The sequence below is a fragment of the Colossoma macropomum genome, unplaced genomic scaffold (genome assembly GCF_904425465.1).
Source record: "Colossoma macropomum unplaced genomic scaffold, Colossoma_macropomum, whole genome shotgun sequence".
Classification (NCBI taxonomy): Eukaryota; Metazoa; Chordata; class Actinopteri; order Characiformes; family Serrasalmidae; genus Colossoma; species Colossoma macropomum.
In genome coordinates, this window is record NW_023494804.1 from 6,389,440 (window position 1) to 6,405,864 (window position 16,425).

The window sequence follows — 16,425 nt, forward strand, 5'->3', positions numbered from 1 at the left end:
TTCTTAGATAAAGGCATAAGAGTCAAGAATACTTAATTCAGGGTTTCCCAATTCCAGTCCTGGGGAAAACATACTGCACATTTCTGTGCTTTTCCTCATCCAGTACACCTGAACTTATTTACTAATAGACCAATGTAGTTGTGAGTCATTCTGTAGTCCGCCTTATGCCCATATTAGCAACTCCAGGTCTAAGTTCAATTTCTCTATGGCCAGAATGAATGTGGTTTTTGAAAAATCGCCTCTATCGCACCCTGTGGGAAATAAAAATGTTCAAGACCTGATACGTTTTGTCCTGTGTACATTTTTCTCCCAAATATCACAGGATCCTCTGAATTACGCGGTCATTAAAGAGCCTTAAGACTAATATTGCTAAATGCACGCTAATCCTACTGCGTATCAATTTGATGTCACTAAGCTACACTAAAGTAAATTGGGCTTTGGTGGTGTTCTTGCGAGTTGTGCTACCTTATCAGAATGTTCTACTGTAGCTTATTTTTATAGGTATGCTGTAATAAAACCTGTAGGCAGGTCATTTTGATAAAACTCAATATCAAAAAATACTACCAGTGTTAAAACTACGAGGCTTGTTTTTTGCCAGCTTTTTGTTTGAGTTTTCCAGTTTCACCTTAAATGGTGCATCACAAACATTACCAACGGGACAAAACAATACTGACCAGTTGGTTCTGTGAAATAGCAAAATTATGTTCATGTTACTCAGCTTTTAAGCACAAACAGAACAACCTGCTCACTATCATGCCTTTCAACTCTCCTTTAAGCTGAAGTCAGCTTCTTTTTCGCCAGCTGATTGTTCGAAGTTTCCTGCTCTACCTTAAGTGGTGCTCCTGTTCAGAATGTAACTGCAGCACCTTTGAAGGTGGAACAGGAAAATGAAAACAACAAGCTGGCGAATGTTCTAAGAAAATGTCCTCGGAAAATGTTACCAGCATTAAAATAATAATTAGGATATTTTGATAGCCTATATCAGCTGATCAGGGGGTAACAGTAATATTAAGCTGAGTCTGTACTAATTAGCCTGAGTGCAGGTAAGTTTGTAGGGCTTTTCAATCAAGTTGTGTACAGAACGGAAAAATTCGTGTTTCAGTGAGAATCAGATGGACTGCAGGGAAACCGGCTTCTTTTGTTCTGACTTCTTTTCATCTGCCCTCAGTCTGTAAATGGAAGTACACTACCCCACTGGAAAAGTGCGCTGTCTTGCACGGTTTTAAGTAGGTCTGCCACTAGAGAACTTGTAGTGAGGAGAATTACCACTCTGTAATGTCTTCTGGGTTTCTCGAACGCTAGAGGGCGCTCCCGAGCGAGTCCAAACTGAATGGGTTGATATGGAGCATTTGAGCAAAATCATAGTTTATAAATGCTTAAACATTTTTAATATAAAAGAATACAATCATTTTCTAAAGACAGAACAGAATAAAACATTTTAACGCCATTCTTATATTTTTAGGAGCTTTTGAACTCGAGTTGTAGGAGTTTAAAACAGAGCTTCATCTATGTTCATGACGTAGCACAAACAGCCAATGAGAAGCTCCACTCCCCAACCAATCAGCACTCAGTAGCAGTAATGCTAGCGTCCTGCTGTCCAAAACCTGTTTGCTGTGGAAAAAAGAAACACACAGGTGAGTTTTCTTTTTTTTTAGTGAAATACATCCTTCTACTTTCTAAAATTAACAGGAAATTCTGGGCAAATGAACAGGGGAAATAAGAAGAGGCCAGAGTGAGGAAAATACAACACTGTGCAGAGCACGTCTCAGTTCATTATGAAGAAAGCACTGATTATTCATGATTTATTTATAATATTTGTGTCCCCTAAAGTAAAGTGATGAACCAGTCACACTTTATTACTGAATAAATACTGGTCACTCATGATGAATTCAAAATATTTTATCATCATCATATGATTTTTACACAATATAATCAATAGAACCAGGGTTAGTAAACATGTCACACAGAAAGTGAAGAAGAGCCAATACACACTGGTTCTGTTGTTCCACAAACATCTGTAAAATGGACAGAACTGCTACTTAACGTCACAGAGATGTTCAGACTGTAGGGGGTTCCCAAAAAACACAGACAAGCTGAAGATCGAGTCCAACTAAACTTTAATGAAAAACTCAGAACGGTGTACAAAAGAAAAGAGAATGCAGCTCTAGGCTCGCGCAGTTAGCCCTCCAGAATAAGAGTCCCTGTAAAAGAAGGAATTACAAATGAACCAAATAGCCTAAAATCAACATGTACACCTTTCTAATTTGTAAACAAACACAGACATGCCTGACGCAGCAATATGAATAGTATCACACAATTCTCCTGAGGAACACAAACTCCTTACTACTCTTAAAACCAAAAGGTTTACTGCAAATAAGTTAGCACCAAACCAAACGATAAATAGAGCCTCTATTAGCAAATGAGTTAAGGTGTATTAGATGAGGAAAAGCACAAAAATGTGCATTATGTTTTCCCCAGGACTGTGACTGTGAATCCCTGAATTAAGGTTCCTATGACTCTTATGCCTTTATCTAAGAAAAAGACACCGCACTGTCCGTATCCATTATTAACTAATTTCCAAGTTCAGTGGTAAATAAAGGATAAACCGTTCCCTCACAAAGCTCTGTGTTATCAATAATGGCTCATAATGGCTCATTACTTTCTGATAAATTATTCATTACTGAATGCCTTAACTACTGGCAGACAAAACACTGTGGAGAAAGGAAAGATTGAGAAAACAAAAATAGCCATGTTACACTTGTATGCCTTTATTTTTATGCCTTTATTCTTACAGAGCAGAAACTAATGATACATAAATCACATTATATCAATTGTTAAATATTCACTATTATTCAGTCAGAACTGCACAAGAATTTGTACTTAAATATTGTATATTATATATATATACTGTATGAAAGTATTTCATACCTGACAAGCATTTTCTTTTAAATCTCTCCTTGATCTGTTTTCTCATGATGGAGGTCACACCACAGGTCTCAGAGGGGAGCCCATCCTCACTGCCCGCTGACCCTGACTGTCCAGCCAACAGCCCAGAAAGACGATCTGTTCACAACCCATTTGTTAACAGAACAAAACTCTTCACTTTAGTCACTTTTTACATAATTTGAAACTGTCAGCTGCCGTTTACACTGTGTCAGAATTTGATGACCAACAGAAATGATACAAATAGACTTTGAGTAAAATGTGGCTACAGTCGTGTGCAAAAGAATGAGCACCCCCGGCCAAATTACGTTTGTTTTAATTTTGTAAGTGAAAATATTTTAACATCCTCAACAAAGAACAAACATAAGTATGGCTTTTCTCTGCACATTTTACTGCACAGTTTCTGTTTGTTTGCTGAGTTTAGCTTAATGGAAATGATAAATATAAAATATATAATTCTAAATTATAAAGTTCTAAGTGTGGCGTAACTTTTGCACAGGCCGTATTTTATGTTTTTATTCAGTATGTTAAATTCAGCAAACACACAGTGATTGTGTATTAAAATGTGTTCATCGTTTGGTTTGGTGCTTCATCGTTTGGTTTGGTGCTTACTTATCTGCAGTAAAACGTTTTGGTTTAAGAGTAGTAATGAGTTTGTGTTTCTCAGGAAAATTGTGTGATGCTGTTAATATTGTGGCCTCAGGCGTGTCTGTTCTGTTTGTTTACAAATGAGAAAGGTGTACATGTTCGTAACGATATTCATAATAGTTTCACGTTGGCACCTCTTACACGAAGCTTAAGTCAGCTTCTTGTTTGCAAACCTCTTGTTCCAATTTTTCCCGTTCCACCTTAAATGGTGCATCAGCCAGCTTCTTGTTCGGATTTTAGCTTTTCACCTTAAATGGTGCAGCTTCAGGCACCAGAAAATGACTGCTGCGTCATTTAAGGTGGAACGGGAAAACTCGGACAAGAAGATGGCGAATTGGAAGCCAACTTCAGCTTCGTCCCTCTTATTTTTATAATAAGGGTTTATTTTATTTTATGTGCATTAAGATCAGAAGTGATTCACACACTGATGGATTTGCTGCTGTGTGTGATTCTGTTTCTCGCACTAAACTCGGTTTTTAGCGTCAGGTGCAGACTGAATAATTTCCTGCTGGTCCGGACGGATAATTAGCACGATCAGTTATTAAAGACATAAAAGCTACCGAGAGCAGCCCAGATTAATCTGTGTCTGAGGGTTATAACTAAACTAACTTGGTGAGAATCGGTTGAGTAATAATGAAGTTGTGGCTGATTTAATCCTGAGACTCGTCATCTCTCAATACAAGGAAATTTGTTTACAAGCGGATCTTGACCTCTCCAACATGGCGGACGCGCAGAGGTATCGCCTCACATAGAGAACAACAGACAACGCAGCGTCTAGGAATGTACATCTATGGGAATATTCACTCAAGACTCCGTGGCTGCTTGACCTACAGAGACTACCGTCATTGCTGCCACCTGCTGGCGAAGAAAAATAGCTGCAATTTCCAGCTGAACAGTTGAAGAGTTCCATTCCAAAATGCCGTTTCCATTACTAAACATTTCGTATGCAACACGTTTTAAAAAGAATCACAGATGTATGATGGGAAGCACATTTTTGTTTTTTTCTAAAGATGGTGTGTATGTTTCACAACAACAGTGATATTAAAATAATTCACAGTCTTAAATTAAATGTCTGTTTTTTTGTAGATACACAAAATAAACACAACAGTTTACATTCCTGTTGTAACAGTATGACACTGCAGTATGACATGGGTAATAGTATAAACTGCATGGAGAGAATGAAACCAACAGAGCTTCTAGCAGTAGGTCGATGTGTACTAACTTGCTTTTTTGCATGCTTTATTAACAAATGAATTCCTTGTTGAAGAAAGCCTTTATTACCTTCATCTGTATTCATTAGTACATGCATTAGTTAATGCTGAGTAATTTAATCTTGTGGTTGTTAATATATGACATTCATTTCTTCCTGATTAATGATGCATTACTTAAAATTAAATATTCATTAGTAAATGCCTTAATTACTGGCAGGTTATGCACCCTTAAAATAGTGTTAACACAGGAGCATGAATAATTTTAGCACACATTGCCTGTTACTTTTTTTCAAATCATGGCTACGTTCATATTTCACAAGAAATAAAAATAACGATATTTGTCATTAAATGAATTTGGACTAAAGTCTGCTGCCCAGTCACTGTAATCTGTTTAGAGGAATTTATACCCGTCAGTCATCTGGGGTTTTTCTTCCTCACATTTCATCGCTGTATGACTCAAAGTTTTGCCCAATCTTTAGTCCTTATATATGTACATATTTAAATTGGTGCAGTTTTATTGGTTCTGGCAAGTTAAATTAAAAAGCAAACCAATTGCTTTTTTTTAATTTAGCAGTGGTTGATTAGCAAAATTATGCAGGTATGTGCTGATATCATACCAAGTAAGTCAGAACTACTTGTTGTATAAAGACTGATATACAGTTGTAGTCTCACTAGATCAGAATTAAATGTGGATGTCTGGTCTTGATCCTCAGACCAGAAGGTCTGGGCTTTCTATGCTTACAAGAATTGCAAAGGGGTATCCCAAGACCCTCAACAGCATGGGCCTGCCCCCTAAAGTGAAGCGCCGCCCTTTATGACAAGGAGACTGGAAAGACGCTGTTCTTTGTTAACAAGTATTACTACAGGTAGGTAACATAAGAATGTTATGTGAAGAAAATACAAGAGCTTTTTGATAAACTCTTACTAATCAATCAAAACATTTTACAGCTATGATGAGATCAAGAAGAAGATGGACAAAGGTTACCCTAAACAGGTGTGTGTTGTTTCCCAGGAGTGACCGGAAAAGTCACTGCAGCTTTCCAGTACAGGGGTCAGTATTTAACAAATTGAAAGGAACTCTAGAATAATCTGATTCGTCAAATTGAACTAAAGTAAACTGAGTTGTTTTATAATTCTGACATCTTGTTCTCCACATTTTTTCAGGTTTCACCTACCTCTTCAGTGGACCACACGTGTTTGAGTTCGGCTATGGAAGACTCCTACAAGTGATTAATAACTACTACTTATTACCGTGCTAATAATTCAAGGTCATATACCACGCAGGCAGTGGTGCAGTAGAGCTGTAACAACATCTAAATTATAGAGTAAATTGTTCAGTCATATATTTTATTTAACTGATTTAAGCTATATTTCAGTTCTCATAAAGTTTTGTTGTTTTACATCTTTTGTCTGTTTTATTGTCCTTGTAATTTTGGTTTACCTTTGAATACCTGAACTCTTCGAGTTACATTTTTAACCCTTGTGTGGTGTTCAGGTCTGTGGGACCCATTTTCAGTGTTTACCAAAAAAAAAATGATGCAACTTATTATTATAATTTCAACCTCAGATTCTTTGGTCTTTGCTCATTTTCTGTGAAGAACATATAAAATAACCCATTTTCAGGGTCTTCACTCTGTTCACCCCCCACACATTTATATTACACATGTGGTGTTGGGTGAAGCAGCGGGGAGTAAAAGTATGGAGGTGCTGTGTCCTTCACTCTGTTCTCCTCCTACATGGTGATGTGTGTGTGTGTGTGTGTCTGTGTGTATGTATGTGTGTGTGTGTGTGTGTGTGTGTGTGCGAGGGTGGACAATATGGATATGGCTCATGGCTCCAATGTGGAGGAGGGAAAACATGACCTACATGGCTGTAGAAGACACTCATGATGCTAACAAAATCATATGTGACATCACAGATGAGGGAACCAAACTGTAGAACTTCTGTACGTAACCTGGATATTCAGCTTTGTTAGTAAATATGATGAACAATTTGCCACTGGACACTTCTCAAGCCAGTTACCTCATCATTGTGGTACATGCAACACCAGGCAATGAGGCAAGACAGGATATGTCCACACCATCTCTGCTGTCCACACCTTCAGCACAGCTTGGGGGGTCTACAGCCTGAACAGTGAAGAAGTACATGATTAGGATTTTAGGAGTTTCAGTGTCAACATCAAACCTCTTGGAGCTTCAGTTCTAATGATGAACGTGATGTCAGTGGACACAGATCTAAACTGAGAATGTGCCCAAACAGTTGACCAGGCAGTTTGACCTTTTTATTACTGTGCAGCTACAATATTGATAAATTACCATGCAAACATGCACATTTTCATAAACAAATTCTCTTATTTTTGAACAATTTTATGTTTTATGTTTAATTTTTCAGTGATATCTTTTACAATAGTAAATCAGTCTTCTTTGATAATTGCTTTCATAATAATATTTTATTAGTTATTCAATTATTTAACTCTCAGGGACTCCTTTTCAGTTATTCCAAATACATAATCTCCATACAACTAGCACTCCAAAAGAATTCTGTATTTTTATGGATGTCATAAGGTGTGGTTACGCTGTTAAAATGTACTAGCAGTAAAGTACAAAATGAATGTTTAATAAAAAATCATGTCCCTGTTTCAAACAAAGTCATTCCATATGTAATATCTTACTGGCAGAATTCTGTAGCAGAAATTCAATGGAAAAAAAAGTTTGGACTATTCCTTTCAGATATTTTATCAGATATTTTATTAGGACGTTAATTACAAATTACTGCACAGAATTTATATATTTTAAATATTTTTTGCACAGATTAAAAAACATATTGATATTAATTGTTTATTTTGTGATGCTGGTGAAGAAACTTCATCTAATTTATTTTGGAGTAATTTTTGTCCTCATTCTGTTACCTTTTGGAAATTGTTTTAAAATTTCACAGTGGTTTTCTTTATTTTACAAAGATGCACTACTTCAGTTTTACAACAGCTGTAAAGAAAAAGATTATTCTCTGATCAGCCTTCTTATACTTTTTGCAAAATTTCATATTCACAAAAGGAAATTTAACAAGCAACGTCTTTTTTAAAATTTTTGAACCTCTTCTTAAATTGTTCAAAAATCAAACAGTATCTACATAGTATTACTACTTCAATCAATCGTTATTTGATTTTGAATTTTGTTAGTCTTTTTGTTTTGTTTTGTTTTTCTTTGCTTTCATTGAACATTTTGGTGTGCATTCATTATATATGTGTGTAATAATGATAAACTGTGTATTGGTATGCAAAAAAATGAGCCCAAATGACCAGCATATTCTTTATCATTGTCCAGCCACTGAAGACATGATGTATGAGGAGTTCTTAATCAGCTCTTTGCTGTGAGAAAACACAGCATATACGGTCAACTTTAGTGAGAAACAAACCTGCTGATTTGGGCTTTTTTCGCGGAAATAAGGTCAATAATTTCTTAGGAAAAGCCACCAGTAACACCTCATTACACAGAATGTGCAATACTTCCGATTAAAGACACCAAACACAGTAGCAGCCAACTGACTTGTATGATGAATATCATTACACAATAACAGATGATGAAGGAAGCTGATTTTAAAGTACGCTATGTTAATTGGATTTCCCAGCCAAAATAGCCTCACTATAACGAAAAACATCATCCATAGTTCAAACTGATCCTTCACAACCAAATATATAACGTTTCCAGTTCTGCAACTGGTACTAAGTATGTGAACCCCTTTAAATCCCAGGGCTGTTACTAAGACTTATTATTCCGGAACTACAGGGACTTCATTGCAAATTGGATAAGCTATTCTTATGTTATAGAAGTGTGTAATAAAACTTTGTTCCTGCCGGCAGGCCCTGGCCATTTAAGGGGTTATGCGGTACTGTAATTAATCTTTCTCCAACTACAACCCCAATTCCAAAAAAGTTGGGATGCTGTGTAAAATGTAAAGAAATGTAAATTAAAACAGAATGCAATGATTTGCCAATCTTATAGACCCATATTTTACACACAATAGAACATACCATTTCAAGAAAAACATAAACTCATTTAGAACTTGATGGCAGCAACGCATCTCAAAAATGTTGGGACAGAGGCAACAAAAGGCTGGAAAATAAGTGGTACTAATAAAAAACAGCTGGAGGAGCAATTTGCAACTAACTTACATAACTGGGTGTAAAAAGAGCATTTTAGAGACACTGAGTCTCTCAGAAGCAAAGATGGGCAGACGTTCACCAATTTGCAAAAAACTGCATCTAAAAATTGTGGAACAATTTCAGAAAAATGTTCCTCAACGAATCTGGAGAAATCCCTGTACACAAGGGACAGGCCGACAGTCAATATTGGATGTACATTATATTCCGGCCCTCAGGGGCACTGCATTGAAAACAGACATGATTCTGTACTGGAAATTACTGCATGAGCTCAGGAAATTTTCCAGAAATCATTGTCTGTAACACAGTTTGCCACAAATGGAAGTTAAAGCTGTATCATGCAAAGAAGAAGCCATATGTCAACACGGCCCAGAAACGCCGCCGTCTTCTCTGGGCCAAAGCTCATTTAAAACAGACTGAGGCAAAATGGAAAATTGTTCTTTTTTGGGAATCATGGACGCAGTGTCCTGCGGACTCAGGAGGAGAGGGACCATCCAGCTTGTTATCAGCGCACATGTCAAAAGCCTGCATCTCTGATGGTATGGGGTTGCATTAGTGTCTATAGTGTGGGCAGCTTATACACCTGGAAAGGCTCTATCAATGCTGAACAGTATGTAGAGGTTTTAGAACAACATATGCTCCCATCCAAACAACGTCTCTTTCAGGAAAGGCCTTGCATATTTCAGCAAGACAATGCTAAACCACATACTACATCCATCACAACAGCATGGCTTCGCAGAAGAAGAGTCCGGGTGCTGAACTGGCCTGCCTGCTGTCCAGACCTTTCTTTTTCTTGACTCTTGTGTACAGGGATTTCTTCTGTTGAGCAGCTAGAATCCTACATCAGACAAGAATGGGACAACATTCCTCTCCCAAATTGGTCTCCTCACTTCCCAGATGTTTACAGACTGTTGTTAAAAGAAGAGGGGATGCTACACAATGGTAGACATGGAACTGTCCCAACATTTTTGAGATGTGTTGCTGCCATCAAGTTCTAAATGAGTTTATGTTTTTCATGAAATGGTAAAATGTCTCACTTTCAACATCTGATATGTGTTCTATGTTCTATTGTTAAAATATAGGTCTATGAGATTTGCAAATCATTGTATTCTGTTTTTATTTACATATATTTATATTTTGTACAGCGTCCCAACTTTTTGGAATTGGGGTTATATAAATATAAATATAAAATTAAATATAAAATAATGGTAGCCTTAGTAAAATATACTCGTTGTGGGAGTCGTAGGCATGATGTAAAAAAATAAATGATTTGTTTAGTCATTCCTAGCCTGGAAAATTTGATCATGGTTGCATAAAACACTTTATACTATTTTTGAATAAAATATATTTAAATTAATGTTCAAACACAGAACGGATCCTCATTGCTACGTAAATATTGTATTAAAAAAAAACTTTGCCAAAGTTCAAGCCTGTAGCACAATTTTCGTAGGCTATTAAAAGGAATTTACGCCAGTCATCTCTAACTTCCTTCCTCATTTTTCATTACTGTATGACTCAAAGTATTGCTCAGTCTGTTGTCGTTGATCGTATAAAAGCAGGCACTGAACTCCAAACAGCATCAGCTTCTTGAAAGAGCAGCAACATGAGGGCTTTCTATCAGCTCTGCATTCTCATTGGCCTGGTGATCAAGACTCACTCAGGTCCAGTACCGCCATCTATTGGCAAGGAGGAGGAGGACCTGGCAAAGGTAAGAACTGTAATTACTGCCACTTAGAAATGCACTGGCTTTGATTCAGTCAGATTTCTAACTGCAGATCATGTCAATCTCACCAGAATTACCTGAAGAAGTTGTACAACATGAAAGAGGAGCACACACGGTCCGCTCGGTCCACTGACCACTCAGTCAGTGAGATGAGTGAGAAGCTGAGGGAGATGCAGGAGTTTTTCGGGCTGAAAGTGACCGGAACTCTGGACTCTGAGACACTGGAGGTGATGAAGAAGCCTCGCTGTGGGGTTCCAGATGTGGCTGCGTATGCTGTGGTTCCTGGAAACTACAAATGGAAAACAAACCAGCTGACCTACAGGTACTTAGCAGGTGTTAGCCCTGTTACTAAGGGCTAAAAGGTTCCTCTCAGCGTTTCTATTGTAATCTGTATATTGTGTTTTTATAGACTAAAGTATCAACACTGACTATTGTCCTGTGTTTTAGCTCAGAGGTATCTTTATCTTAATGAGAGCTCTTCCAAGCAGACAACAGTGTTTCTTCCTCAGGCTATTAGCGAGTTTCTCCTTCCCACAGTCATCATAGTCTGGCTCATTAGAGAAACAGGGCCCAGGTTTCTGTAAAGCTGTTGTTTAAAGGGGTCAGTAAGACAAGTTTTGTGATTTCTTTCCACCACAGGATTAAGAACTACACTCCTGACATGTCTCAGGCTGAAGTGGACAGTTCTATTGAGAGAGCTTTAAAAGTCTGGGCTGACGTCACTCCCCTCCGGTTCACCCGCATTTACAGTGGTGTAGCCGACATCATGATCTCCTTCGGTGTCAGAGGTCAGTCTCCCGCTTGATCCGCACCAAAGAATTGTTCCCAGTTAACTTTAGGCATTAATGCTGGTACCTCCCCACTGAAAAACAGCTTAGACTAGCATGGATTCCATGCTGGTCTAAACTGGTTCATGCTGGTTTGGTGCTGGTTCAGCTGGTGACCTAGCATGGTCTTTCTGGTTGACCAGCATACCAGCATCCAAAACACAATATATAGCTGTTGTCTTCAAAATGGTAAATTTACAGAAGAAGGAAAAAACATGCTTTACTTTTAATGTAAGTCAATGGAACAACCAGTCAATGGAAGAATTTTTTCCAAGTCATTCTGGGCTGTTTCTTTTGGTCCATTCTTCATGAAGTTTACACACAATGTAAAGAGCAACAGGCATTTTCAGATTATGACAAAAAGTGAAAAGCCACAAAAATGAAGATGCAGAGTTTTTTTCCGACAACAGCAATATGCTGGTTTTGGTGGTGACCAGCAATGCTGGTCTAAGCTGGTTTTTCTAGCAGGGCTCTTACTGGCAAGATTACTGCAGCATCAGACTCTGTTGAACAGAGGAGTCTCTCACAAAGCAGGATTTCTGAGTTAGTCAGACAACTAAAGCCAAAATATGAGAACTGTCCAACACGACTGTCCTTCAACTGTTCTACACTGAGCAGGCTTCACTTTAGGCTTCAGTTATCTGGCCAAACTGAGAGATCTTGCTTTGTGATATACCCCCAAGTTCTTGTTGACAGGGTAGATTAAAGATGGCATAATTTCTCACAGGCAGATTCTCTTCAGAACTCATATCTTCCGGTTCCCAGAAACAAAGCAAATGTTTTCTTTTTCCAGATCATGGTGATGGCTACCCATTTGATGGACCAAATGGTTTCTTGGCTCATGCCTTTTTCCCTGGTCCTGGCATTGGTGGAGACGCCCACTTTGATGATGATGAGTCCTTTACCTTCTTATCTTCTAATGGTGAGAATGAACATGTGTTTACACTTGAAACATTTACAGTACAACATACAATACAACGCCATGTATGCCAACGTTTATTGGTCTCATACAGGATACAACCTGTTCCTGGTGGCTGCCCATGAATTCGGACATGCCTTGGGCCTTGAACATTCCGGGGATCCCGGTGCTTTGATGTATCCTACATACAGCTTCAGAGATGTTAAGACCTTTGTTCTGCCCCAAGATGATGTCAATGGAATTCAGGCTATCTATGGTAAGTTCTAATTAAAGTCAAACATGTAACTTCATGTTTTGTCCAATATTTAATTAACAAGGTGAATTTTATTCAACAGGCCCAAACACTGAAGTACCTGTTGACCCTGAAGAGCCTAAACCCACAGCTCCAGTCACCCCTAACGCCTGCAACCCTAAGCTGGTCCTGGATGCAGTTACAATGCTGCGGGGAGAGATGATCTTCTTCAAGAATGGGTACAGATTGAACTATATAAATAGTTTGAGACGTTACATGATCTCTTAAGAGGATTTAGGTCTGACCATCTGATACCGATTTCTATTTTTCAGCCTCTTCTGGCGTAATCAACCACAGAGTTATGAGTCTGAGCAACATCTGATCAAGAGCTTCTGGCCTCAGGCTCCAGATAATATTGACGCTGCCTATGAGAGTCCGTCAGATGACTTGGTGTACCTCATTAAGGGTAAGATAACTGGACATGAGTAGAAATGTTGTATTGTTTTTATACAACAGCTTTGAAGTTCTGGCAGCTTAGAGTAAAGCAACCATTGTTGTTTTGTAGCAGTGGGTGATCAGAAAAATTATAGAAGTACAGTGGAAAAAACTGTGCTTTTATGTGGCCCAGTATTTTTTTTTAATCTAATCAGATTGTATGGTCAGAACTAGTTGGAATATGACTCATATATAACATATAAAGTCATAGTCTTATTAGTTAAGAATTAATGTGGATGTCTGGTCTTGACCCTCAGGTCAGAAGGTTTGGGCTTTCTATGGTTATGACATTGCAAAGGGGTTTCCCAAGACCCTCAGCAGCATGGGCCTGCCCCCTAAAGTGAAGAAGATCAGCGCCGCCCTTTATGACCAGGAGACTGGAAAGACGCTGTTCTTTGTTAATGAACGTTATTACAGGTAAGTAACGCCAGAGTATTTGGTAATACAAGAGCTTTTTCACAGACTGTTACTAACTAATGGAAACATTTTACAGCTATGATGAGACCACAAAGAAGATGGACAAAGGTTACCCTAAACGGGTGGAAGACGGCTTCCCAGGAATGACCGGAAAAGTCACTGCAGCTTTCCAGTACAGGGGTCAGTATTTAACGAATTCAAAGAAACTCCTGAATAATCGGACTCGTCAAATTGGACTAAAATAAACCAGTTTGTTTTAGAATTCTGACATCTTGTACTTCATCTTTTTTCAGGTTTCACCTACCTCTACAGCGGACCACGCATGTTTGAGTTTGGCTATGGAAGACTCCTACGTGTGCTTAATAACAACTACTTCTTACCATGTTAATCATTGAGGTCTATATACCACGCAGGCAGTGGTGCAGCAGAGCCATGGCAACATCTAAAGTATAGAGTAAATTATTGAGTAAATTATTCAGTTCTATATTTTATTTAACTGATTTAAATTGTTTTTCATTTCTCAGACAGTTTTGTTGTTTTACATGTTCTTTTGTCAATTTTATTATCATTTTTCTTGTCTTTTGAATACCTGCAACTCTTTTATAAAATTGTAATAAAATGTTTATGGACCATTTAAAAGAACTGTGAGATTGATCTTTTATGCACATTTCCAAATATTTCCTATGTTGCTGGAAACTAAAGGCACTAAGGAAGCCAAGGGAAAACATACAAAGACAAAAGGAAAAGACTTTCAATCCAACTGTTGTGGTACATCTCTTTCATTATAAGCTGTTCTTTAATTCAACACTTAAAGAACTACTCTCACTACGTACACCCACTTTGTATCTACACTCATTGTCCATTTTATCAGCTCCACTTACCACATAGATACACTTTGTTATTCTACAATCACCGACCACAGTCCATCTGCTTCTCTGCATCATCTAGGCAGTTCATCAATGGTCAGGATTTCCACTGGACCACCACTGAGCAGATATTATGTGGGTGGTGGACATGCTTTATGCATTATACCAAGTAAATAACTTAAAGGAGCAGTATACAGTTTCGCTGAGTGATTGTTGATATTTGTACAGAAAAACAAACACAGCTCTCCCTTCAGTGCTCCTTCAGAAGCCCTGCCCCCCCCAAATTCATGGACCTCATTTGACTGATTGAATCCTGCACTTCAAGTAAAACACAATTTTAAGGGCTCGTGATTCTATTCTGTATATATTCTTCTATATATACAATGATGTTTTAAAATTAATTTTAAGAATTGATTTTTTTTTTCAAATATACATATGATATATTCAGCACTGTCATTAAAGACAGAAATGAAACTATCATAAGGATAATTTTAATAGTTTTAAGAGATGTCTCACAAAACTCCAAACTGTGTAGATGTGCGGTATACTTTTAAAAGATATCAGACGCACCATTTCAGACATTTTAAATTTGAAAAATGAGGTGTAACATAGTTGACCCTCAGCTGATGCAAGTAACATAGTTGACTGGACACATTATTAACCATCAGCAATATGTTTATTTCAAGGCAGGAGTACAAAATTCTATTGAAACTTTCAATACATAAAGAATTTGATGATAAGAATTAATTACTAATTTCTAAATTCATACAAAATAATGAATACATTTTAAATGTATTAAAATCAAACCAAAACAACATATTACAACATGTTTCACAGTACGAATTTAAAATGTATTGAGTATTTTGTATGAATTTAGTGCTTCATTATTCATCAGTAACTGGTGCTTTTAATTCATACATTCAGAATATACTTAGAGTAATTCAGCTCATACAGAATAGTCTAAATAGTTTACATTACATTGAGAAATTTGACAGTTAGTGACTAAAGTCAAAGAATTAAAGAACTGTTTACTTGTTTCTCCCATAGTAGATAGTAAAGAAGTAGTGTAGTAGGTAGTATAGTAGTGTACTGGGTTTAAACCAGCACAGGAGTCCAAGTGAAGCCCAACCTAAAAACAAAATATATATATAAATAGTACAGTAATTTCAATATTTAAATAATATGTATAAAAATGAATAAATGCCCTTCTCACAGGATCAGCATCCTGCCAAGCCCTGTATCTTTGCTGTTTCTCAGCTGCTGACGTCTATTAAAAACCACTGGATTATTTTTAAAATTGTGTTGATGAAGAAGTTGGGGAAGTTGTGCCCATATGAATGTGTTGTGACACATGTAGACTGATATTGATAATGATGTCATAATGATGAAGACTACCAGGTAACTTAGCTGACAGATAACATAGTTGACAATTTCCCTATTTTCACCCATAACTTCAGTGGTAGGCCTTGACCTGCTGACCACAAGTCATTTTCTTGAACGGACTGTTGTCTAATTTGAATATATAATTGAATTAAAATCATAAAAATTGTAACCATTAAAAATGTTCGTAACATACACTCACTGACAAAGTGCTATTATGGATAAAATATTGAAAAAAATAAGAGAACGCTCACCACAGTGTGTTCAATATGGCCGCCCCAGAGGAAAATTACCTCATGAAGAAAAGCAGATGGTGAGTCCACTGTGTCTTTCAGTTATCAGAGATTTTCTCATTTAGCTCATGATTTCATATGAAGCTTTTAGTTGACGTCACTGGTGTGACCGAATTTATTCTTAGGTAATTGTGAAAAAACAGAATACAAATGGATTACATTACATATTTTGGTGGATATTCCATGATTGACAACATGTGGTTTGATGCTCTGTAGCAGCCATTTTGTAAAATGCATTTTTCATTTAAAATGTCTCTGGTGTTTCCTTTCTTATGTGTAACACCAATGAGGACTGGTAACACCAGTGACTCC

General features: G+C 37.4%; 1 protein-coding gene across 1 annotated transcript; it reads left to right on the plus strand.

Moving 5' to 3' along the window:
* The first annotated feature begins 10,564 nt into the window (after positions 1-10,564).
* On the plus strand, positions 10,565-14,398 carry LOC118824575 (collagenase 3-like). Its single transcript, XM_036594825.1, has 10 exons — positions 10,565-10,669; positions 10,756-11,006; positions 11,324-11,472; positions 12,305-12,433; positions 12,525-12,686; positions 12,766-12,901; positions 12,995-13,128; positions 13,415-13,574; positions 13,651-13,754; positions 13,868-14,398. Exons 1-10 carry the CDS (start codon positions 10,565-10,567, stop codon positions 13,960-13,962), a joined length of 1,425 nt encoding a protein of 474 aa, XP_036450718.1. The 3' UTR covers positions 13,963-14,398.
* Positions 14,399-16,425: the final 2,027 nt, after the last annotated feature.

Coding starts and splice junctions, on each gene's coding strand:
- LOC118824575 (XM_036594825.1), top strand. CDS start 10,565: ATGAGGGCTTTCTATCAGCTCTGCATTCTCATTGGCCTGGTGATCAAG. Junction 11,473..12,304: donor GATCTCCTTCGGTGTCAGAG/GTCAGTCTCCCG, acceptor TTCTTTTTCCAG/ATCATGGTGATGGCTACCCA. Junction 13,575..13,650: donor GTTAATGAACGTTATTACAG/GTAAGTAACGCC, acceptor AACATTTTACAG/CTATGATGAGACCACAAAGA.